The sequence below is a fragment of the Girardinichthys multiradiatus genome, chromosome 11 (assembly GCF_021462225.1).
Source record: "Girardinichthys multiradiatus isolate DD_20200921_A chromosome 11, DD_fGirMul_XY1, whole genome shotgun sequence".
NCBI lineage: Eukaryota > Metazoa > Chordata > Actinopteri > Cyprinodontiformes > Goodeidae > Girardinichthys > Girardinichthys multiradiatus.
In genome coordinates, this window is record NC_061804.1 from 29,453,593 (window position 1) to 29,478,339 (window position 24,747).

The 24,747-nt window shown below is 41.8% G+C and overlaps 1 protein-coding gene across 2 annotated transcripts in view; it reads right to left on the reverse strand.

Moving 5' to 3' along the window:
- Positions 1-6,823: 6,823 nt before the first annotated feature.
- The window catches only part of nlgn2b (neuroligin 2b), a 127,966-nt gene continuing 110,042 nt past the window's right edge, over positions 6,824-24,747 (reverse strand). For both annotated transcript variants that reach the window (XM_047378920.1, XM_047378919.1), the window contains exons 6-9: positions 20,538-20,803; positions 20,283-20,436; positions 15,776-16,142; positions 6,824-13,622 (exon numbers count right to left, since the gene is read on the reverse strand). In XM_047378920.1, the coding sequence (XP_047234876.1) occupies positions 12,692-13,622; positions 15,776-16,142; positions 20,283-20,436; positions 20,538-20,803 (1,718 nt within the window). In that variant the 3' untranslated portion in view covers positions 6,824-12,691. The remainder of the gene's footprint in view (positions 13,623-15,775; positions 16,143-20,282; positions 20,437-20,537; positions 20,804-24,747) is intronic.

Genomic DNA, 24,747 nt, shown 5'->3' on the forward strand with positions numbered 1-24,747 from the left:
AAACCTGAAAGCACGCTTTGTTACACTATACTAAAAGATAGCTAAATTAGTACGTCCTTGGCTTGTGGACTGCAAAGAGAAGTAACAATGGTTCTAACATGATACTAAGAAAAGATCTGATATACAGCTAAATTAACTCATTGTTGGTACTGTTCCAAAACAAAACTTTTCAAATTCAAATGTTAAATCATACATGTTCTGTTTTTTTGAAATTTTCATTCTGCCTTTAAATGTTTAGTATGGCAGATGACCCAAAGAAACATGATAGAAAACAAATTTAAATTAAGACGTGTGACAGAGAAGTCCCTCCTTGAACTGCCACCTTAACGTGGTGGTGGGGTTTGAGTGCACAAATGATCCTAGAGGCTATGTTGTCTGGGGCTTAAATGCCCCTGGTAGGGTCTCCCATGACAAACAGGCTCTAAGTGATGGGTCAGAAAAAGAGCGGTTCAAGAATCCCTCATGAGGACAAAAATATTGAGGCACGTGACGTCGCCCGGTACGGCGGAGCCGGGGTCCCACCCTGGAGCCAGGCCTGGTGTCGGGACTCGCTGGAGAGCGCCTGGTGGCCGGGTCGCTCCTAGCGGGACCCGGCCGGGCCAAGCCCGAACGAGAGACACGAGGCCATCCCCCAGTGGGCCCACCATCTGCAGGGGGAACCGTGAGGGACCAGTGCAAAGAGGATTGGGTGGCGGACGAAGGTGGAGACCTCAGCGCCCGATACCCGGATGCTTAGGCTGGCTCTAGGGACGTGGAATGTCACCTTGCTGGGGGGGAAGGAGCCTGAGCTTGTGCGGGAGGTTGAGAGATATCGACTAGAAATAGTCGGGCTCGCCTCCACGCACAGTGTGGGCTCTGGAACCCATCTCCGTGAGAGGGGTTGGACTCTCTTCTACTCTGGAGTGGCCAACTGGGAGAGGCGTCTGGCTGGTGTGGGTTTGCTTGTTGCCCCCCAGCTCAGCCGTCTCAAGTTGGAGTTTACCCCAGTGGATGAGAGGGTCGTATCCTTGCGCCTTCGGGTTGGGGATAGGTCTCTGACTGTCGTCTCGGCCTACGGGAAGGGCGGTAGTGCGGAATTCATTCTTGGTGTCCCTGTCGTGGGTGCTGGATAGTGCCCCTCCCAGGGACTCCATTAATCTGCTGGGAGACTTCAACGCCCACGTGGGAAATAACAGTGACACCTGGAGAGGCGTGATTGGGAGGAATGGCCTCCCCAATCTGAATCCGAGTGGTGTTTTGTTATTGGACTTCTGTGCTAGTCACGGATTGTCCATAATGAACACCATGTTCAAATATAAGGGTGTCCATCAGTGCACTTGGCACCAGGATACCCTAGGCAGGAGGTCGATGGTCAACGTTGTTGTCATATCATCAGACCATTGGCCGCATGTTTTGGACACCCGGGAGAAGAGAGGGGCTGAGCTGTCCACTGATCACCACCTGGTGGTGAGTTGGATCTGCTGGAGGAGGAGAAAGCCAGACAGACTTGGCAGGCCCAAGCGCATAGTGAGGGTCTGCTGGGAACGCCTGGCGGAGCCCTCGGCCAGGGATGTATTCAACACCCACCTCCGGGAGAGCTTTGACCAGATCCCGGGGGATGTTGGAGACGTAGAGTCCGAGTGGACCATGTTCTCTGCATCTATTGTCGATGTTGCTGCCCGTAGCTGCGGCCGTAAGGTCTGCGGTGCCTGTCGCGGCAGCAATCCCAGAACCCGGTGGTGGACACCGGCAGTAAGGTATGCTGTCAAGCTGAAGAAGGAGTCCTATTGGCTGTGGTTGGCTTGTGGGACTCCTGAGGTGGCTGACGGGTACCGTGAGGCCAAGCGTGCTGTGGCCCGGGCTGTGGCAGAGGCAAATACTCGGGCCTGGGAGGAGTTCGGTGAGGCCATGGAGAAGGACTACCGGTTGGCCTCGAAGCAATTCTGGCAAACTGTCCGGCGCCTCAGGAGGGGGAAGCAGTGCTTCGCCAACACTGTTTATAGTGGGGGTGGGAGGCTGCTGACCTCAACTGAGGACATTATCGGGCAGTGGAAGGAGTACTTCGAGGATCTCCTCAATCCTGCCATCACGCATTCCGTGGTGGAAAAAGATGCTGGGGACTTGGGGCTGGACTCTTTCATCACCCAGGCTGAAGTCACCGAGGTGGTCAAAAAGCTCCACGGTGGCAAGGCTTCGGGGGTGGATGAGATCCGCCCTGAGTACCTCAAGTCTCTGGATGTTGTTGGGCTGTCATGGTTGACACGCCTCTTCAACATTGCATGGCGGACGGGGACAGTGCCTCTGGACTGGCAGACTGGGGTGGTGGTCCCCCTACATAAGAAGGGTGACCGGAGGGTGTGTTCCAACTACAGGGGGATCACACTCCTCAGCCTCCCTGGTAAGGCCTACGCCACGGTATTGGAGAGGAGAGTCCGGCTGATAGTCGAACCTCGGCTTCAGGAGGAGCAGTGTGGTTTTCGTCCCGGCCGTGGAACACTGGACCAGCTCTATACCCTCTACAGAGTGCTCGAGAGTTCATGGGAGTTTGCCCAACTGCTTCACATGTGTTTTGTGGACCTGGAGAAGCCATTCGACTGTGTCCCTCGTGATGCCCTGTGGGGGGTGACCCAGGAGTATGGAATCGGGGGCCCTTTATTAGGGGCCATCCGGTCCCTGTACGAGAGGAGCAGGAGTTTGGTCCGCATTGCCGGCACTAAGTCGGACCTGTTCCCTGTGCATGTTGGACTCCGGCAGGGCTGCCCTTTGTCACCGGTCCTGTTCATAACTTTTATGGACAGGATTTTGTTGGACCACTTGTTTACTGAATATTGGACTATGTGCACGGTGCTGGACGCTTCCAGACCTCCTGGCCTTTTCGGCCATTTTGTATCCAGGACATTGCGACTGATATGACGGGACGCCCCAAGTCTGACGTCACAGGACGCTATATATGGAGGCACCCAGTTTGAACATACGCTTTTCAGTTGGAGACCGGGTTCGGTTACCAACATCTGAAGCATCACCTGGAGAAGAGTCCTGAGTAGATCTAATTTATTCTCCCTCGTTGGCCAACGAACAATTGATAACTGAGGTTTTTGGACTAAGAAGGCCAGAAATTTCACTTTGCCGATCGAAGACGTGAGTTTAACATGTAACTAAAAACACGAGTTTCGAGGAGACGAACCGCCACCGTGTTTCATCCGCATTCGACTTTGATGGTCAGATCACGTTTTTTCTCTTTTCGCCAAGGAGTCCAAGGAGACGAAGACTGAGTTTAACTGCGGACGCGCAGCAAACACTTCACCCCCCTTTTTCCCCTCTCACTCGCTGCCCTAGAAGGAAACTTCAAGTAAAACCCATCCTTTATTTTAATCTTTTTATTTCTTCATTAGGAATATCCGGGCAGGGTAGAGGAGATTTTTAGTGCAGTTAGAATCTAATGTGTTCTGAATGATATATGCATGTAACCTTGTTATTGAAACTTTGATGTGCTGTGTTGACATCTGAAAGCCGCTGCGCTCCCAGCTCTGTGCGTGTTTTGTGGGGTATTGAACACCTGAGAGCCAGCGCAGGTGCGCTGTGAGACTGGACTGCTAAAATAACCTCATGGTGAAATTCCCCATTTTCTTTGTCTTTAACCTCACTGCTTGCTAGCTTGCCGCCAAAAGTTTTATAACTCTTTGTCTGCTCAAGAGTTGGGGGAGGTTTTATGAGTGAGTATCACTGAGTTACAGTGGAGCAGCGCCCCACCGCCCCTCACCACCACACCCCTTGTCATATTGTTATTTTTGCCATAACTGCTAGTTGATTCCATACACACCCACTGCTGTTTTGCTTCATTTCTGCTTAGTTAAATATTTTACCCCTTTTATGTAGAACTTTGCATGTTGAGTAGGTGAAGATTATTAAATCCGAAGAATGGATTGTACTTAATAAATATTCACACAGATGATAACAGAAGGCGTTCTGTGTTTATTTTGTGCAAGAGTGATTCGTCAGTCAAGATAAGGCTAAAGTTCCACACGTTTCGGCAGAAACGGTCGATTGAACAGTGACATCTCTGGTAATAGTTATTAATTATTACGGAGTATTTAACGGTTGTAATTGTCAAAGGCGTTGAGCCACAATTACAACACCAGAAACATCTCTGGTCTCGATTCATAAATGAGGATTTTGGTTAAAAAATTGATTTTGTCAAATTATGATTTTTAATTATAATTATTGATCAAGATTAATCAATAATCATAACTCCCAACAATTTCTAGACGCAGCCAAGGGCCAGAGAGGGTCTGGTTTGGGGACCAGTGGATTTCGTCTCTTCTTTTTGCAGATGACGTGGTCCTGCTGGCCTCCTCTAGCCAAGACCTACAGCATGCGCTGGGGCAGTTCGCAGCCGAGTGTGAAGCGGCTGGGATGAAGATCAGCCCTCCTCCATGGTACTCGACCGGAAAAGGGTGGCTTGTCCTCTTCAGGTTGGAGGGGAGTTCCTGCCTCAAGTGGAGGAGTTTAAGTATCTCGGGGTCTTGTTCACGAGTGGGGGAAAAATGGAGCGGGAGATCGACAGACGGATCGGTGCGGCTGCTGCAGTAATGGGGGCACTGTGCCGGTCCATTGTGGTGAAGAGAGAACTGAGCCGAAAAGCAAAGCTCTCAATTTACCGGTTGGTCTACGTTCCTACCCTCACCTATGGCCATGAACTTTGGGTCATGACCGAAAGAATGATATCCCGGATACAAGCGGCTGAAATGAGCTTCCTCCGTAGGGTGGCCGGGCACTCCCTTAGAGATAGGGTGAGGAGCTCGGCCATCCGGGAGGGGCTCGGACTAGAGCCGCTGCTCCTCCACATCGAGAGGAGCTAGTTGAGGTGGCTTGGGCATCTATACCGGATGCCTCCTGGACGCCTTCCTCGGGAGGTGTTCCAGGCACATCCCACCGGGAGGTGGCCCAGGGGACGGCCCAGGACACGCTGTAGGGACTATGTCTCTCGGCTGGCCTGGGAACACCTTGGGTTCCACCCGGAGGAGCTGGAGGAGGTGTCTGGGGAGAGGGACGTCTGGGCGTCTCTGCTGAGTCTGCTGCCCCCGCGACCCGGTCCCGGATAAGTGGAAGACGACGAGTACGAGTACGAGTACGTGTGACAGATTGACAAGAAAACACCAAACAGAAAAACAGGGCTTAGGATAATAAACAATATAACATTTTACATCTTATCAATGGGTTAGTGTTTGCACAATCGTTTTGTCGCACTTGAAGGTTTTAGACGAAATTTTGATTTCAAAGATATCAACTGTCTTGCTGCATGGAGTTTGCATGTTCTCCCCGTGCTTGCATGGGTTCTTTCTGGGTCCCCCAGCTTCCTCCCACAGCTCAAAAACATGACTGTTAAGTTAATTGGTCTTTCTCTATTGCCCTTAGGTGTGAATGAGTGTGTGCATGGTTGTTTGTTCTGTGTGTCTATGTGTTGCCCTTTGATGGACTGGCGATGTCCAGGGTGTACCCTACCTTTCGTCGGTAGACCACTGGAGATAGGCGCCAGCTCCCCCACGACCCTGTAAGGAAGAAGCATGTATAGACAATGGATGTACAAAGATTACCTAAGTAAATTTTTAAAAAGTTTTAAAATTATTTTTTAGAGAAGAGTTGTTTCTTTTTTGAGAAATTCAGAAGATAATTTGGTGTTGTAGGTTGTAGTCATTGTTGTACTACCAACACCACTGCCCTTAGTTTAAAAGAACAGAGCTTCCAAAATGTTCCCTGTTTGTTCTGTCAGTTCACAAAATATTTTTCCAAGATGTTTTTGGCAAATGTAAGACAGGTCTTTGTGTTTTTTGTTTGCCTTGGAACTCTCCTATAGTGGCAGTCTCTTATTTTAGTGTTGAAACATAAACACTGACCTCAACAGAGATATGTCAGACCTAGAGTGATAAATACATTATCCTGGGTTCTTTTGTGACCTCCAGGATGAATCGTTGATGCGCTCTTAGAATAATTTTGGTATGCCAGCCACCACTGTGCTTCACTGGAATCACAAAGTCTCAACCCTAATCTATACAGCATCCTTTGCAACGGAGCTATTTGCTCTCTCTCGCAAGTAGAAGCCATTCTAGTCAATGCAGTAATTCACACTAGCTCCGTTGCGTTGCAGCATGACGCAGTGCAACCTCTGCTATCTGGCAGAGATAAAGATTGAGTCTATTTTTGATGAATGATGGATGACAAGCTGTTGTATGATGCATGAATGGATCCTAAAACATATCCAGTATGAATTGCTTCATAAGTTGCAATGGATGACGGAGCAGACACGGAACGCAGTCTGTGTGAATTAGAGGTTAGGAATGGCTTTGTAGCCCTTTCCAGACATACAGGTGCCAGTGATTTTGTTTCTCATCAGTTGAATTTCTTCAGATGAAGGGGTGGTATGTTGCTTGAGATCTTTTAGTCTATTTTGTGTTGTCAGACAGGTTGTATTGTAGTAAAATTTTCGATTCCACACATAAGGCCTGGGTGTGGCTAGTGATAGCTTTAATAAAGTAAATCGTCCATTGAAACATCTTTTTGTACTTACTCAGGTCTGAAACCTTGTGACAAAGTGTGACAAAAAAAAAGAAATCTGATGAGGACAAATACTTTTTCACATAACTTTTGGTGTCTAGGTTAGGTTTAGGCCTTAGGACATTAAAGAAAATAATTTATTAAGCACCAAAGAACTGGAAACGGTGAGGTTTTAATATGTAAGGGACTTCTGAAGATTTCTCATTTAATTGTTGTTCTGCCCTTAAGTGGCCAAGCAAAGTTTTGCAACTTCAACAAGATAATCATTGACCTTAAAAATGATGGCAAAGCATTTGTTTAAGAATGTCTTTTAATGTTTTCCAGTTCAGGTACACAACATACAGTGTGTAATAGCCTCTATTTGAAATAGAAATATTAACTTTAATTCTCTCAACCCCTTATAGTCAAATATGCTCCCTCAGTGTATTTTGCGCCTCAAGCAGGTCACTGAATCAGACTAAATGAAACAGACAAACAGGTGCAAGCCTTCACTGTAACATCTGGCATCAAATGTTTCAAGAATAGGATTTTTGATTCTATGTAATGCCAATCGTAAGCCAACATCAGAACTGTAGTGTAAACATGTAGACTTGGTGAGTGTGCTTCCGTTTTCTGTTGGCTGGTTTTAAACCCTTGTTTCCAAAAGAGAGATAGGGAAAAGTATTTTGCTATGTTAATTTTAGAAGCGCAGGAAACTGAAACTCACAACAAACAGCTGAGTCAACAATCCCATTAACAGGATGTGCAGACAAAAATGGCAAATGTTAGCAAAACAACCACTATGAATATAATTTGAAATAAGCCCAAAAGAGTACAAAATATTTTACAACCTCCCAGTTACGTGAGTGTATACTGTATGCTCAAGACAATGTGAGACAATAACAATCAAGTTCACCAGCATCACAAGTTGAATTTCCTAATTAACGGCTTGCTTTGTGCCAATTCGTAACAAAATCTTTTGGTTTTTTTTTGCTCAATACTCAAATCCTTCCTGTTTCCCCTTCCTTCATCTGTTCTCTGCAGCTGTTCTTTGGCTTATTTACCAATGAGAGAACTCATCTAATTCAAAAGCTTCCTTTTATGATTGATGGGATGGGGCAAAGTGTGCACGGTATGCTATAGACGACCATAGGTAATCACAGGATCTAGGCTATTTGGACCCAGAAGCATTCCTCTTTCTGTTTGTGTACCTCAGCCATGCTTTAGATTTTTTGTTTAATCATTCATGTATGCTGATAGTTGTACTCACGTGCCCAATACCTTATAAGATTTATTCTTGAGCTCAATTACAATGCCTTGCAAAAGTCATTATGAACTTCTTTACATTTTGTTACATCACAACCATAAACTTCAATGCATTTAATTAGTATTTATTGTGATGGAACAAAATAAAGAAGTGCATATTTTTAAACTGGTAATAAATAATTAATGGGTTCTGATTTTCTTCAACAAACAAGAATGTGAAAAATGGACCAAGTCTTGGTATCCAGCCTTTACTCTGATACCCCTAAATAAGATCCAGTGCAACCAACTGTCTTCAGAAGTCTCATAATTGGTAAGAGTAGGTCCTAAACCTTAATGGAAACCTGTTTGAGGCTGCAGAAGACTTGAGACTGGGGTGAAGGTTCAACTCCCAGCAGGAAAACAACAAACACCCAGAGCTATAATGGAATTGTTTACATCAAAGAATATTCATTGATTAACAAAAGGTTCTGTCAAACTCCAGACCTAAATGCAACTGTGAATCTGTGGCAAAATGTGCAAAACTGGTAGAGAACACCTCAAAAGACTGGTTCTACAACTTACTGAGTCAGAGGAGGCTGAATACAAATACATGCCAAAATTCACCAATGTTTTTTTTGTGGAATAATTGTAAATCATGTATCATTTTCCTTCCACTCCCCAATATAGTTTATGTAGATCTATTAAATTAGATCCTATTGAACTACATGGAAAACTGTGTCTACAACGTGTCAACCGGTTTAGGGGTTATGCCGAAGAATACTTTCGCAAGGCACTGTAAATAAAGGAGAATCAAACCGGCTGTGTGCATGAGCGTTAAAATCATGTAAGTCATCTAAACTTGCACCTGTTGCCTCAAAGAAAAGATCTGGCCAATCACTCAAAACCAAACAACAAACATAATATTTACAAATTCCAGTTTGTTCTTGTACACTTAAAAATAAAGTTCAGTTTGTGGTTCTCTGTGTTTTTCGTCCTCCCAGCTCGCTCCAGCCCAGCATGAGAGATGGCAGTCTGGATCCGGGAGCGTCATCATCCTAAACACACAGGACGTTACAGACAGTAGGGATACTAATCCCAGTCGCCTCGCTTTTTGTGGTACATGGTGTAACGTCTCGTTTAATCAGGGTTTTTCCCCACCCCAATGCATTCTCTGTGCATTGACAGATCACAGACTGTTTCGTTGTCATCACCAGTGAATCAGTGCTTCCCCACTGTTGTTCTAATGTCAAAGTTTTTCTTTTTTTTTTCCACTTTTTTTCCGTTATTGTCCAGGGTACGACCCAACCTTGTGTTCAGTTGTGCAAAACAAGTGACACGATCATACAAGGCTTTCTTATCTTTTTGACCATAAATATATATTTCTTTTCACCCGCCGTGCTGAAGCAAAAAACCAAGAGACAACAAAAGAGCTGACAAAAAATTAACAATTTGAGCCGTCCTCAAATGCTTGACGCATTACGTTAATGTCATTCACAAACATGAACCTTGTTTGGATTATTAATGTAAAGAAGTCATGTCTCTGTTTTTCTTTTGAAACGTAAAAAGTGCTTTACTCAGATGAGATCAGGAGACAGTGACTGTGCAAACTTGACAGTTGTAAAAGAGAAAGAAACAAATGAGGGGAAAAAAAAAACCAAGGCTTTCATCAGTCTATGGTAGTCTTGTGGCACAGTTAGTAAATGAAAACAAAATAAACAGGAAATATTTACTCTCTGTTATAATCATAGCTTTACACAATATTCATCTCCTTAATACTTTAATACTTTCTGAAGTACCACAAAGTGCAGCTGATATTAAAATAGAAAATAAAAATTTTCCAAAGTAAAAAGAATTCAAAGAAAAACAAAGAACAAGGCAATTGAAATTATTAAAATGAAAAATTCTGCCCACACACTTGAAAAAAATCATGCAACTATCCCACACAGCAAAATACTTAATAAAACTTGATAGATTTTTTCTCCTTAATGAGGACATATTGAATCTGATTTCCCTTTATAGAAGAGACCAGCCACAGTGCAACATTGAGTGTAAATAAACACAAAGTGTGTGTGGTTCGAAATGAAAGATAAAGGGCTTGGCACTTTCTTTTGAATGGAACTCCTTTTTTTTCATGAGATTCAGTCAGGACAGACTTTGGCAAGCGGTCCACCGGATGCCGGCCAAACAGGAACTTTGTCACAGTACTTGGCACCAAGAATGCTGGTAAAAACTAGATATCAGAATATCTTTTTTTTTCATTCATATCCTTACAATTTATTAATAATACATCATTTACATCTGTGTTTTTTTTTGTATAAAAGACTCTAAAAGGAAAAGAGAGTCTAGAAGTGATTGAGAGAAGGAGGACACAAAAACTGGATTATGTCGCTGTTGTTTAATAAGAAGAGCTTCAAGAGAGGATGCATGGGGGTGGGTGGAATGGTGGTGAGATGATAGAATCAGTTAAAAGAGCTGTGACAGAGAGACAATGAGTGAAAAACAAATAAAGTAATAGATGTGAGTAGAGCCTGTGAGGCATGGATGCAGTGATGTCTTATGGGCAGCCTGGATTCCAGGCTGCGTCTTGCTGAATGGGATTCTGTTACTTTCTGCATTGCATGAAAGATCAAGCCCCAGTCTGGAAATGTTTGGGAAGTAGCACCCCACACAGAAAAAAAAAAGAGAAATAATTCATTAATGTATTGTTTTTACATGGCATTTAAATTGATACAGTGTTTGTAAAGGTATTTCCACATTTCGTCAGAACCGCAAAACTTAATGTGCTTGATTGTGATTTTTGTGTCACAGACCAACATAAAGTAGCGCACATTGTCATGTGGAAGACAAGTCGTACATGGCTTTCTATTCATGTTACAATAAGAAGTCTGAAAAGTATTGGATGTGGAGGAAAACTAATACTGCACATCACCCTGAACACAACCTCCCCATTAGAAAACAGCCATGCACTGGTGGTGGTAGCATCATGCTATGGGGAGCTAAACACTGGTCAATCCAGGAAGAAAAAAGATAAGTTTTGAGACTGAGATGCAGGTTCATCTTTTAACAGGAGAATGATGAAGAACATACAATCAGAGCTACAACACAATAACTTAGACCCCAGGCTCTCAAACTGTGAGACAAGTCTCCCTGGTGGTATTTGAGCTGTCTTTAGTGGCCATTTAGAAGAAATGTTATTTGCAAGGCAAGGTAAACACAAAAAAACAAAAAACAAAATACAGAACTGTAGAGGACAACAGTAAACAAGGAAAGTGTTGAAGCCTACTTGTTCTGTTTTATTTGTTGAAGTCAAAACCTGGACATGGGAATACAATTTTAACAACTTTTCCAGTTTCAATAACTGGGAGAATTCGTTGTTTGATAATTCAATTGACCAGGAATTAGCAATACAAGCTATGGGGATATTTCATTGCAGCAAAATGTTTCCTAAAGAAAATTGTAGGTAACATATTGTGTGTCTGTGTCTGAGTATAGAGGTTCAGATTTATACACAAAGACAAATTACCATTTTTTTGCAGACTGGATATGAATAAGTTTTTTATGCAAAGATTTGTGATATTGGATTTTGAGGTTAAAACTAGCGAAAAATGTCTGACTTTCCCACTTGGAATTTTGACTAGCTTCCAAGGACCTTTGTGTTAAGTTTAAGTTAAAAATCAAAATATCAAAATCACTGCCAATAAATAAATTTTTTTTTTTACTTTTTTGACATTACACAAAAAAAATGCAATTGTACTACTGTTTTTGAATTTTTGTAAAAAATGATCAGTAAACATAATGACACTAACAACATTTACTGAGCTGGTACTTGTTAAAAAGAGTTAAGTATATTCATATGTTAGAGAGGCTTAGTTCAGGCCTAAATTCAACTGGGAATCTGTGGCAAGACTTGAAAAACTGATGTTCACAGATTATCTCCATCCTTTCTAAATGAGACTGAACTACTTCACAAAGAATAAGAAGTTTAAATTCAATCTGTAGATATTAAAATCTAGTACAGAAATACCTGAATAGAAATGGACGGCACACTATTTGGATTTTTATTTAGAAACTGTTTGGAAAACCATGTATTATTTTCCTTCCACTCACACTTTGACTCTACTTTGAGTTGATCCATCAAATAAAATCCTAACAGAATACATTAAAGTTTGCAGTCGTAATATAACAAAACGTGAAACTGTCCAAGATGTATGAACACTTCCCAAAACACTGGAAATATTGTTTAAGAATCTAAAATAGATTTAGTCATGTGTAGCTGTCAAACATTAGCTCTATTCCCAGCCTCGCCAGTATATTTTACACTCTACAATAATCCTTAAAAATGTACAATGTAGAGACAGCTGTTGGAGCACAGTGCTCTGTACGGGGTGCCAAATCTCCCTTCCAGATTGGGCCTTTAAAGCTGCAATTTGTAAGCTTCAAGAAACCAACGCTTTATGACAGACAGCTTGCTGGGACATATGCTGCCTTGCACAAAGCTGTTTGCTACTGTATCATCTTCTCCCTAAATGAATGACAATGTGGGTTTGTACTCTTTGTTAAACACAGCACAATGACACGAAGAAACACCTGCGGCAAACAACCGAACTACACGGTGAATGTCTGACTGATTATGACACCTCTCCGAGGGCGCTACGAGCCTAAAGTGGCATGACTGGTGACCTTTTCTAAGCACCAAATGTTCATCGAGCTTTAACGCAAATAAGCATGATGACAAAGGAGCTTTTGAATTGTGATTATAGCTAAGAGGTATTTCACTGCTTCAAATCTTACAAACTGCAGCTTTTTCCGAGGGCTTGATGAGGAAGAAGACATAAAGACAGTAAAGAAGAACAGAAAGATGGTGAAAGGTAGAATGAAGCAGTTTGTGTGGTGCATCTTGGTGAACCAGAAGGGGTAGCAAAGCTTGTGCCTGGTCCTATACACGGGTAGTAGAGTGTTGGTGAGGCAGGGCATTGTTGCTGTGGCTGGGGACAGGTGTTGACGAAGGGGCTGGGACAGGGGGATAAGTGTTAAAGGGGTGGAGTGGCTGGATGCTGCTTATGGTACTGGGGATCATGGTAATGGTGTTGGCGGTCATCAGTGGCACGTCCTCCGGTGCCCGCCTCAGCGCCAGCGTGTAGTCGGGTGGGCACACGGGAGGCCGCAGGGGTTCCAGGTCGCCATGGATGGCACGGGAAGGGAGTGGCGTCCCATGCTCCAACTCCACCCTCTGCTGCTTCATCTGCAGTGACATCAGCTCCTCCTCCTGACTCAGCGCCAGGTCGTTGTGCGGTGGGGCACCCACAACTCCCATGCCGACCCCTATGGCCATCGTTGTGCCACGTTGTGGGGAGAGCCGGCGGTGACGCCTCTGCATGAGTTCATGGCGCTTATCCCGTTTGTAGTAAAGTGCTGCGAATGCCAGCACATTCAGGAAAAGAAGAGACGCGCCGACGGCCACCGTCACGCTTAGCTCAGTGGAGTAGTCCCTTGTCTTACTTGGGAAGGGAGAGTAGCGGGGTCTTTCCGAGCTGTCGGGGTCAGATTCTGGTGGGTAGGTGGACATTACTGGTTGCTGGGTGGAGCGGGTGCCGGAATGGGGGACCTTCCGTCGGCTGGTGCCTCCAGGTGGCAACCGAGTTGTGACTGCGTTTAAGAGTGTTTCGCGCAGGCTGTGGAGATGTGGCACAAGCTCCAGCCAAAAGGCCACCTTGTTGGCACGGTAGTTATCTCTGACACGTGGCTTCAGGCCAATGTGCAAGTACTGCTTATCTTTGGAGCTGAATTTGGTCCAGATGACCTCCTCGAAACGGTTAGGCTTAGTGTGAATGAATGTTGTATCCTGAGGAACAGGTAGATTAGGATCCCTGGGACAGAGAAAGAAGAGATTTACAGAGATTTTTAGTCTTAATTGAAAGTTTTTAATGTTTACTTCTAAGCAGATAAAAGTCTGCGGTTTAAACACAGTCTAAACAGTTCAAATTTATGCTGGTTTTCTGGGAGGAAATGTTGTTTTGCTTTGTTATGGAATTAGTACTTCCTGAGAGATGGGCAGACTACAGAACCCATACACTATTGCAGTCATTAACAAGCTTCTGGGATAATCTTCTTGACAAAATTCAGTTCACTATTCAGATTGGTTATTTTTCTGATACTGACCAGGGTTTTCATCTTTGTCAATATAATTTTATTAGCACTGACATCTGGACTATTCCAAAAGCCTAATGTTAGCCTTCTCTTTTCGGATATGTCTAAGTTTCAACCATTCAACCCCAACTGGTTAGAATGATCAAACGGAAGCCAGGAAATAACAAGTCTCAAGCCTGTCTTAAAGTGGAAGATGTTGGGGAACAAGCAGTACTGTCCACAATGGTGCTGGTTATACATCTCCATGGACATGGAGAGGTTGCCAACAAGTGAATTGCCTCATGGTTTTACAGTCAGACAAGACAAAGACTGAGCTGTTTGGACCAAATGACAACATGTATGTTTACAGGACTTGATGATTACCTCCAAATTATTTAACTTCACCTAAAATAAACTAATAAGTGGTTGAAACCTTGGACACAACTGAGGCTCCACCAGGACAGTGTGAATTCCAGAAAACCCTGAATCATTTTACTCGGCTTACCAATTCTTGTTTTAGAAAATGATTGCCTTATTATTCCTCTGTGGAAAAAGTTTAAAGTTAAAGTCCACTAATCTGATATTAATGCCCACAGTGAGTGTATGAAAATGTCTCACCAGAACTGTACATCCTGCAAATAATTGGTGTGCTGATCTGCATTACCAAGTCCTCTTTTAGTTTAAATTAAAGGAATAAAAAAATCCTTAATGTGCTTCTGTTTAAAAATAAAACAGGTTGTTTATCTGGGCTGTAGGCCTGGGTGAAGATTCTGATTAAACACAAAGAAACCATGATGTTTTTTTGCATTTAAGTAACAATAATAATGGCAGTGGCAGACCTGATTATCCGTGGCTATTTTTGACAAGAATATTAACCGAAGCTCCTGATTATGTGTCTGTATATTCATGTCATTTGCTGTAGTGCTGCCACATGATTAACTGATTGAATCATTACACGAATGAAATGCCCAGAATTTTAACAAGCCTTGACTTCAAAGAAACTGCCACAAATGTTTATATGCATATGAGGAAACAGCTGTTCCATGTATTTTACTGTATGCATTAAGAATAGTGTCACTTGTTCACATTCACGTGTTGCTGAAGTGCTTGAAAAGAAACAAACACACATTGCACCAAGAATCTATTATGAGAAAATGTTGGGAAATATCTAAATCTATTATGAGAAAATGTTGGGAAATATTAATAAAATCCAAGCAAGTATGCTGTTTGGGAGCTACTTTTTGAAACATTGCTTACCAATTCCACACCATCCATAATTATTAGCACCCATGGTAGTGATGTGTAAAAAGCCTTGCCATAGAATAGTCTTTTATTACAGTAGAATAATTTCACATCGAAAATGTCTGAAAAATCCAGTCTTTGATTTGAGAAAATTCGGGAGAGAAAAGCACATTATTATTCTAAGTATTGACACAGTTCAAAATAGGTGGAAAATAAATGTAAATGAAGCATTTGTAATTTGCACTGTACTTGTTGCAGTTCATCAAGGTGGTTCATTTCTCTTAGCAATTTTCAAATTAGGAAAGACAAAAGAACAAAACAATCAAGTAAGGCAGATGTGTTGATCTTCTTAAGTCAAGAATGCACTAGACGATAAGCTCTGTTGTCTAAAGCAGGGTTGTGCCCAACTTTAGGTGGGCCTGTCAAAAACTAAAGAATATCTCGTCACTGGGTCTTTGGGCAAGATAATGATCCAAAACCTCTGAGCAAATCAGCACAGAAATGATTCCCAAACGCTTAACCAATATTTTAATTTCCCTGACATTTACACACCTTTACCTAAAGAGTCAATAATCTTTGGGTGTGGAAGGCACTATGTACTTAAATCTATACACATCAGTATCAGTGCTGTTAAATTTGGCTTTTTACCTACCCTGTCTTTGCAAAGTTGGTCCAGTAGGTCATGACCACGGCACTGAGCATGACATCGTTCTTAGAGAAGTTACAGGGAAAAAGGTCAGTGGCTCCCACCATGGGAATCCCAAACACGTATGGGATCTCATCTCCATGGGCGGCGTCTGCCCAGTCCGGCCGTGCCTCGGTCTGACAGTGGTGGTGGAAGGTGTAGAAGTAGACGGGTGACTGGAACTCTGCATGCAGTTTGGCAGTGGCAACAGCTGGGGCCACCCACTGGTGGTCTGTGAACAAAGCCAGGAGAGTCTTCCTGCGCATGTCACTGTTGTCCCTGTCAGCCCAGTCTGTATACATAAACTTTATGGTTTCCCTTAGGATATCTTTATCTTGGAAAGAGAACAAAGATTCAACATAAGTGGTAATTTAATATCAGGGTGTGTAATGAATTAAAGCAACAAATAGACATAATTTATAACATAGACATCTTTATAACAGTAAAGATCATCTATGGTTTTAAAATAAATAATTTTTGTTATCAATCTGTAAATTACCCAACTTATTGGCTTCTACTCCTTCTACTTTTACCATTTAAAGAGCATTCATTACAGCCAGCAGCCTTCCGATATGTTGACAAAAAGTATACCCCACAAGGACAGGTAACATAACATAACTTGTAGTGATGTTAATTAGATTGTTAAAAGGTAAGGGTTTAGAACGAAATACTCAGAAATTAAAACAGAGTTGCTCTAAAGTTGAAATGGTTGCCAGTAGAACACCTCTACTTTTTCCAAAGGTGGTGGTGGTGGTTTGAACAAACCAGGAACAGAGTCGAGACACTTCATCGCGCAGAGTACCACTTACTGTAATAACAGTTATACACAATGGTGGACAGCTGAAGACTTGGGCTTATTTTGCAGAAAATAACTCCTCTGTATTCCAAAGTGTTCAAGCATCAAATGTGAGACCATCAGACCAACAGCAAAATCGTGTTTTTCAAAGTTTTTTTTTCTCACCAAGCTGGTTCTAGTGCTAACATGGTACTAATGCCTGATTAATACCAGTTCTTGTATTTCCACCTCCTTAAGATGACTCCCTCACTAGGTATGTTCACATGGACATAAGTATTTGGAATAAACGTCGGATTGGAATAAAAATGTATCGGACAATCAGAAGATTCTGATCTGATTCAGCTCAATGAGAAAGAAATTGCATTCCGAACGAAAGGGGTGGTTAATGTTGATCCTCAAAACAAACTACGTTCATCTAAACACTTGTTTCAATTGCCTCATCGTGACTTGGGCAAACTGACCTAATTGCACGTATGCCCTATGTCAATATTATGCATTACGGAAGGGGCAGCGCTATACTTGAAGGCAGCAAAAATGTGTAGGGATGTCAATTTCCTCCCACTCTTTCTTATCCTGTAATGCAGGAACAGCAAAAGCATGTGTTGCTGAACCTGTAGCTTAATTATGGAAAGCAAAAGTGTCTCAATTGCTCCCAGAACCTGGCATGTTAAGAACACTCAGAACCAACACATTTCTGCGTTTGTTTGATTTTTTTTCAGCACAGACAACACAGTACAACTTCTTCTGCAATTGTTTTCGGGAAATTGGACAACTCTGCATGCAATTCTTAATAAAGCATGGTCCATGTAAACGCACGTCACAATCGGATTATTTGATTTTGCGGCCATATAAAAGGTGTATTCAGATATATATATATTCTTTAATCCGAAAATATTTAAATCTAATCAAGAAATTTTGTGCATGTAAACATAGCTAGTGATAAACAGGTGCTCTCTTACGGCCAACTTTACGCTGGGCCAGAGAAAGGAAATTGTTATGAGTTGGAGGCGGGATCAAAGAAACCAACAACCATTAAAATACTGAGTCATGTTTAAAACTTAGAAGTCAGTTTTGGCTGTGATCTTCCTAATTTAGGATAAAAACAGTAAACTCTCAACTATTTTATCAGTAAAAATTTGGATCATCACTGGAAAAATATAAGACCAATCCGCTTTATTTTGATATCATTCCTCATGTGGCATAAGTAACTTAATGCATTACATAGAGCGACACTTAAGGAATCCATAAACGCCATTTCTGACTCATCTTTAAGAATGTCTGTCTTTTAACTAATAAATCCAGCAAAAAATGTGTGTAACACCTGTTCTACAGTGCTGCTGGTGCTGATGAGATCAGAGATCAGGTGGTTCCCAAACATTGTTTGTTGTTTAAAACAGTTGTAAAATATTTTGTTGATGATAAAAGGAAAACTGTAGGGATACAAACAGTTGTCCTTGCTGTAGTTGCCATTTTAAGCATATACAGGTCCTTCTAAAAAAATTAGCATATTGTGATAAAGTTCATTATTTTCTATAATGTAATGATGAAAATTTAACATTCATATATTTTAGATTCATTGCACACTAACTGAAATATTTCAGGTCTTTCATTGTCTTAATAAGGATGATTTTGGCATACAGCTCATGAAAACCCAAAATTCCTATCTCACAAAATTAGCATATTTCATCCGACCAATAAAAGAAAAGTGTTTTTAATGCAAAAAACGTCAACCTTCAAAATCATGTACAGTTATGCACTCAATACTTGGTCGGGAATCCTTTTGCAGAAATGACTGCTTCAATGCGGTGTGGCATGGAGGCAATCAGCCTGTGGCACTGCAGAGGTCTTATGGAGGCCCAGGATGCTTCGATAGCGGCCTTTAGCTCATCCAGAGTGTTGGGTCTTGAGTCTCTCAACGTTCTCTTCACAATATCCCACAGATTCTCTATGGGGTTCAGGTCAGGAGAGTTGGCTGGCCAATTGAGCACAGTGATACCATGGTCAGTAAACCATTTACCAGTGGTTTTGGCACTGTGAGCAGGTGCCAGGTCGTGCTGAAAAATGAAATCTTCATCTCCATAAAGCTTTTCAGCAGATGGAAGCATGAAGTGCTCCAAAAAATCCTGATAGCTAGCTGCATTGACCCTGCCATTAATAAAACACAGTGGACCAACACCAGCAGCTGACACAGCACCCCAGACCATCACTGACTGTGGGTACTTGACACTGGACCTCTGGCATTTTGGCATTTCCTTCTCCCCGGTCTTCCTCCAGACTCTGGCACCTTGATTTCCGAATGACATGCAGAATTTGCTTTCATCCGAAAAAAGTACTATGGATCACTGAGCAACAGTCCAGTGGTGCTTCTCTGTAGCCCAGGTCTGGGGAATGCGGCACCTGTAGCCCATTTCCTGCACACGCCTGTGCACGGTGGCTCTGGATGTTTCTACTTCAGACTCAGTCCACTGCTTCCGCAGGTCCCCCAAGGTCTGGAATCGGCCCTTCTCCACAATCTTCCTCAGGGTCCGGTCACCTCTTCTCGTTGTGCAGCGTTTTCTGCCACACTTTTTCCTTCCCACAGACTTCCCACTGAGGTGCCTTGATACAGCACTCTGGGAACAGCCTATTTGTTCAGAAATTTCTTTCTGTGTCTTACCCTCTTGCTTGAGGGTGTCAATAGTGGCCTTCTGGACAGCAGTCAGGTCGGCAGTCTTACCCATGATTGGTGTTTTGAGTGATGAACCAGGCTGGGAGTTTTAAAGGCCCCAGGAATCTTTTGCAGGTGTTTAGAGTCAACTCGTTGATTCAGATGATTAGGTTCATAGCTCGTTTAGAGACCCTTTTAATGATATGCTAATTTTGTGAGATAGGAATTTTGGGTTTTCATGAGCTGTATGCCAAAATCATCCGTATTAAGACAATGAAAGACCTAAAATATTTCAGTTAGTGTGCAATGAATCTAAAATATATGAATGTTAAATTTTCATCATGTCATTATGGAAAATAATGAACTTTATCACAATATGCTAATTTTTTGAGAAGGACCTGTAATCCATAGCTTCAAGTGCAAATTTTTGCTAACATTTTTTTATTAGAGTCACTCACAAATGAAAATGGTGGATTGTGAGAAAACTAAACAAATGGCCTCTTAGAAGAAAACGTTTTGAGATTAATTAAACATTTGGATAATTAGTAGACAGATTAGGCACCAGCCCTAGTTAAGCACTGGACCATAAAAACCCAACAAGAGGATTATGATCTCAAGAACTGAAACAAATCTCCTACAGAATAACTGAAAAAAACTCATCTCTCCAAAATGACCGAGGTGGCCCTGTCAAACACCACAAATTAGCATACTACAATAGTCCTTACAGGGAGCTGTGCATAAACAACTGAACTCAGGGAATGCCATAAGATTCAACATTTCTCTGCATAGAAGAGACTGATAAGGTGTTACAAGAGGAAGTTTAAATTATTTCTGCTACGAGTGAATCTACCAAGTATTAAATCATAGAATATGACTAGCTCTTTTATAAACCTCTGCATTTTTTTCCCCAATATTTGTTAGAATTTGAAAGTTATTCAGGTAACTTTGTGCACTACAAGCTACAAATGAGAAAGGATACAGATATCCGTGTTGGATTAGTCATTTTAAGGTAAGAAGGATTGTGATCTGACCATCAGGGTATCCATACAGATTGTCCACAAAGTTTGAGATAGTGTAGTCAAATGAAGCCGCTGATATCCCGTCTTCTCCTTCACTGTCATCCACAAACTTTAGGCCTTCTCCCTGGTTGACGCCTAGCAATATGTCGTAGTTGAGAAACTCGCCCTAAAGAATACAGCACAGGACAGAATACTGTAATCCAAACACACCGGTTGTTAAAGGAACGACAAACCTCTGCTACAGCTCCATAAAAACGTCATTGTCACCTGCTGCATGAGGATCTCTGGGTCATCCGGCACCACGTCCCCATCCACCACAGGTCCAAAGGCAATGTGGTATCGGGCAGGCTGAATCTCTTGGTCCACTAGCTCCCGGAAACTCTTCCTTCGGAGGCAGTCCACCAACTCAGCCATGTCCCCCAGAGTGCAGCCCACCTTCTTTGCAAGGATTTTGGTGTACATCAGTGGGCGGTAGTTGACTGACCAGCTGGAGATGGCTGAGCCACTTTGAGCGATGGCCCTCTGGAACAGGCCTACATAAAACAAGACCATAAATTAATAGATATGCAATATTTAAACTCTCTGAATTCAGATTTTTTTCTTCTGTCACACTTTTGTTTGGCAGCTTAGGATGCCTTTAATGCCTTCTAGTGTGAGTGCTTTAAATAATGCACATCTTGGAGAAGGCACAATTGAAGACTATAATGTACAAAGGGGATGACGTGCTGCTTTTAACAGCTGGAGAAGATCATTATGAACATTAGTGAGAGAAAATGGAGTGGTTTCAATTAAGTATATTGAGAGCAGGCAGCAAGAAAAACAGTGACAAACTCTGTACCCAGCTGTGGGTTGGTTGGATGAAGACTGAAAAACAGAGAAAACTCCTCGCACTGTTTCACCGATGCACTGTTATGTAAAAAGACTTGCTGTCCCTCTGTTTTATCTGCAGTTTTTGCCATTAATAATTAAACCCCCCATATTCTGCATGTGCCCCACCCCCGCTCTTCTCCCTGTGAAATCAATTAAGAAAGCCTCTCAGCTGCAGCTCCAACCCTTCTACTTTATGTTCTCTCTCCATTTGTAACAGCATAACATACAGTACTTCTTAAAAACTGTTCTCAGCACTCAAATGAGCAAATTTATGCAGTACTCCTTTCCTTTATTTTGTAAAACAATAACTGTGAAAAACCTAGACTGATGTTTACCAAAACTATCCAGGTTTAGGCCAAAATATCACCGACATCTGCAAATAAAGACTAATAAAACAAAAACACCAGAGCCATCAGCACAATGATACAGTGATGATGAAGTGGCTCTATGAATATACCTATTAAACCTTTTTAAGCCACAACCATCACCTTATTAAATTTGATCATGATTTTATGAGATAGATCAGCAGAAAGTAGTCCAAACTTGTAAAGCAAAAGGAAACACATTTTACAGTTTGAAACAGATAAAAATCTAATCAAAAATTGTGACGTGTTCCACCCTTTTTAGACAGATGCCACTGGTGCGGCTTTCAGAAATCACCCGACAGCACAAAATATTTTTATTTTTTTTCATCATATTAATATTTTGAACCATGGCTCTGTTCTTTATAAAGTTTGACCAACATTATGAAGAGCCGCCGTGATCTAAAGTTAGAGACTCCAGATCTAAACTTTTAGATTTCTAGGGAACAAAGCAAGGCCTATGTGGTGTAACACTGTAATGAGATGGTGGCAGCGACATGATTTGGGGAGGCTTTTTTTCAAGGAAATGAGAAACAGGTCAGAGTTGATGAGAAAATAGATGGAGCTAAATACAAGAAAACGATCCCAAAAATATAGCCAGAGCTACTATGATATGAATAATTTCAAAGCATAGGCACTTTCAATATTTTGTGTGTAAAAAGTGTTAAAGACCATGTGTAATTTTACGTCACAGTTGTTCACGTTTTTTTGTTGGTGTATCACACATAGTTCCTGTAAAATACATTGAAGTTGAATATTAAATGTTGAAGGGCTGTGAATACTTTTGCTGTATCTAACATAATGTTTTTAAGAATTACAGACTGATTGAAATTTACACGCAGGTAGGATATTTGTATTTTGATAAAGACAAATGCAAATAGAGCCAACATTTCATTTTAATAAAGTGTTTTTTTAAGGTTATCCTGAGTGTTTTCTGAACTGAGCTTGTCCTCTTGAGCACACTGAGGACTCACTTCCTTTAGCAGACAAACTCTTTTAATCTGTCCAGGGTCAATGAGTCAGCATGAAGGTTAACAGTAAAGTAATAATCTGAAAGTTTAGAGCACCGTTCTCTCTCTCTCACCTCTCAGCTCTACCAAACATTGTCACATAAGGGGATTAGTGAACAAACATCTGGTGGGTGTTTTACAGATGAGAAGCTGCCAGTTTCATTCTATAAATTTCATTTATCCACTTCAAAAGTCTAAATATACTCAATAGATCCCAGTTTTATAGCTTATTTTAATTCCAATTTTTAGACGAGTAAGAAAATGAAGAAAAGAAAATGATTTTTTGCTATGCTATTGCAGGCTTATATAGCAGAGTTTTGAGGATGATACAGCTCTTTAGCTCCAAAGTGGAGAAGAAACTGAAATTAACCAAGGTCTATCAACAGTGCTTTGCACAGTGTGTCCTTAAAATGTTGAAAAGTGGCCAAGTAAAGGTCAAAATGTTTATAGCAGATGAACAGTATCTTGAATTCATGTCCTAATGAAACAGGGAAAAAGTCTAATCCCTAAGCTAAACTACAGGGCCACTTTAAAGACTACGATAATGACTACTTGTCCAAAGGTGGACTTTAATGCCCAAAAATGCATTTTCAAATGCTGTAATTTCATTAAATATCTGACACATAAGGTTTTTTACTGAGTTAGATGACCTGTTGGAGAAAGAATGTACACATGCTTGATTGCTGCTGCAAGCGTAACTTTATTTTGGAGTCTGTATGCCAAAATTATGGATGTTGTTATTTTCAGTTTTCAACTGTGAAAATTTAATGAATGTAATAATACATTTGTTTTATTAAATTTATTTAATAAATGATGCATTTAATAAAAAGATGCTTGAGACAGTTAAACAATCTAAATGTTCCATAAAGATAAAACAGTTTGTCATGGAGGAGGAGATGCTACCGTACCTTACAGCTGAGAAGGAAGCCAACAACCATCTGACTAAGGACATATGGGATGCAGTGTGCTTATAGACAAAGACTGGGCAGCAGAGCTGTTAGTAGGGCAATACTTAAACCTTACTTGCATGAAACAGGAAATGTATCCCTAAAAATCCATGTATCCCCAGCTCCATAGACTGCAACTCATTATACTAGCAAACGTCTTTCTTTAGGGACAGAAGGATGCTGTGGTGAATATGTGTTGTTGTAAAACCCAAATGTTGAGACCCCAGCCATGGTTACAAAATGGAAGGCCAGTACGAACGTTTCCGGAACTTTCAAAATAAATTGCATTAACCTACTTCCAGCACAGCCAGGAAAAGGGGTAACAGCGGACTTCCTGTGATGTCACTGTCCAAATAAAAACACCGCTTTTGCAACAAGCTAACCCTCTTCCACGCAGGTCCCCAGAGGAGCTGGACAGAGGGACATAGCGCACTAATGTCTCTTTGCATGCAAACAGACATAACTCTTCAAACTGGATCCAAGAGTGTCATACGATCACGTGATCATATGCACTAAATGAAGTAGGAATGAATTGCTGTTTGTGCATTTGGTATTCATTCATGAACGGGGGTAATTAATGTACAAGCGTTGCTTGACTTTTCTCTCTGAGGTCTACAGAAGCAAACTGTGTTCCAGAGAGTTCCCAGCAGAGACCCTGTCTCTACAATGCTGAGTGGAGCAGTTTTCCCGGTCTGAAGAAAGGACAACGGGACCGCATCACCGTGGCTACAGCAGTAACGTGCAGTTTGGCCGGCCGACAGAACGAGCCGCCCACCCTACAGCTACGGAGGTTAGCTGCAAACTAACCCTTTGTTCGCTGTGGATGCTTTCTTCAAACTTCGTCGCCCTGGACAACTTTTCCTCAGCACGGTTCATGTAAGAGGTTAGGTTTGGGCAGAGAGAAGTAGTTTAGAATGAAATAATCTAAAAATTTTTTGTTTTATGACGTTTGGTTTTGTTGTGTTGAAAACTCAGCCATCTTAGTGCTAGCAGATTATCTGCTCAGCACATGTGCTCAGTTTGTGTTCTGTTTTTTTTTTTTTTTAAGTTAAGACAAACTTTATTTAAAGGGTGATTTTAAACACAGATCAGCCATAACGTGCCGTCCACGCTTATGCATTTTAACCCTTTTATTAATGGTATTTTAAAGGTATGTGTTTGATTCTGATGATAAGCAATAAGCTTCTTTTGTTAGCTTTAACTGCTAACAGCTAAGAACACGTGCTTGCCTGCTAAGATCATTTACCTAAAAAGGTTGTTAGTTTTCAATCTAGAAAATAATACTTCC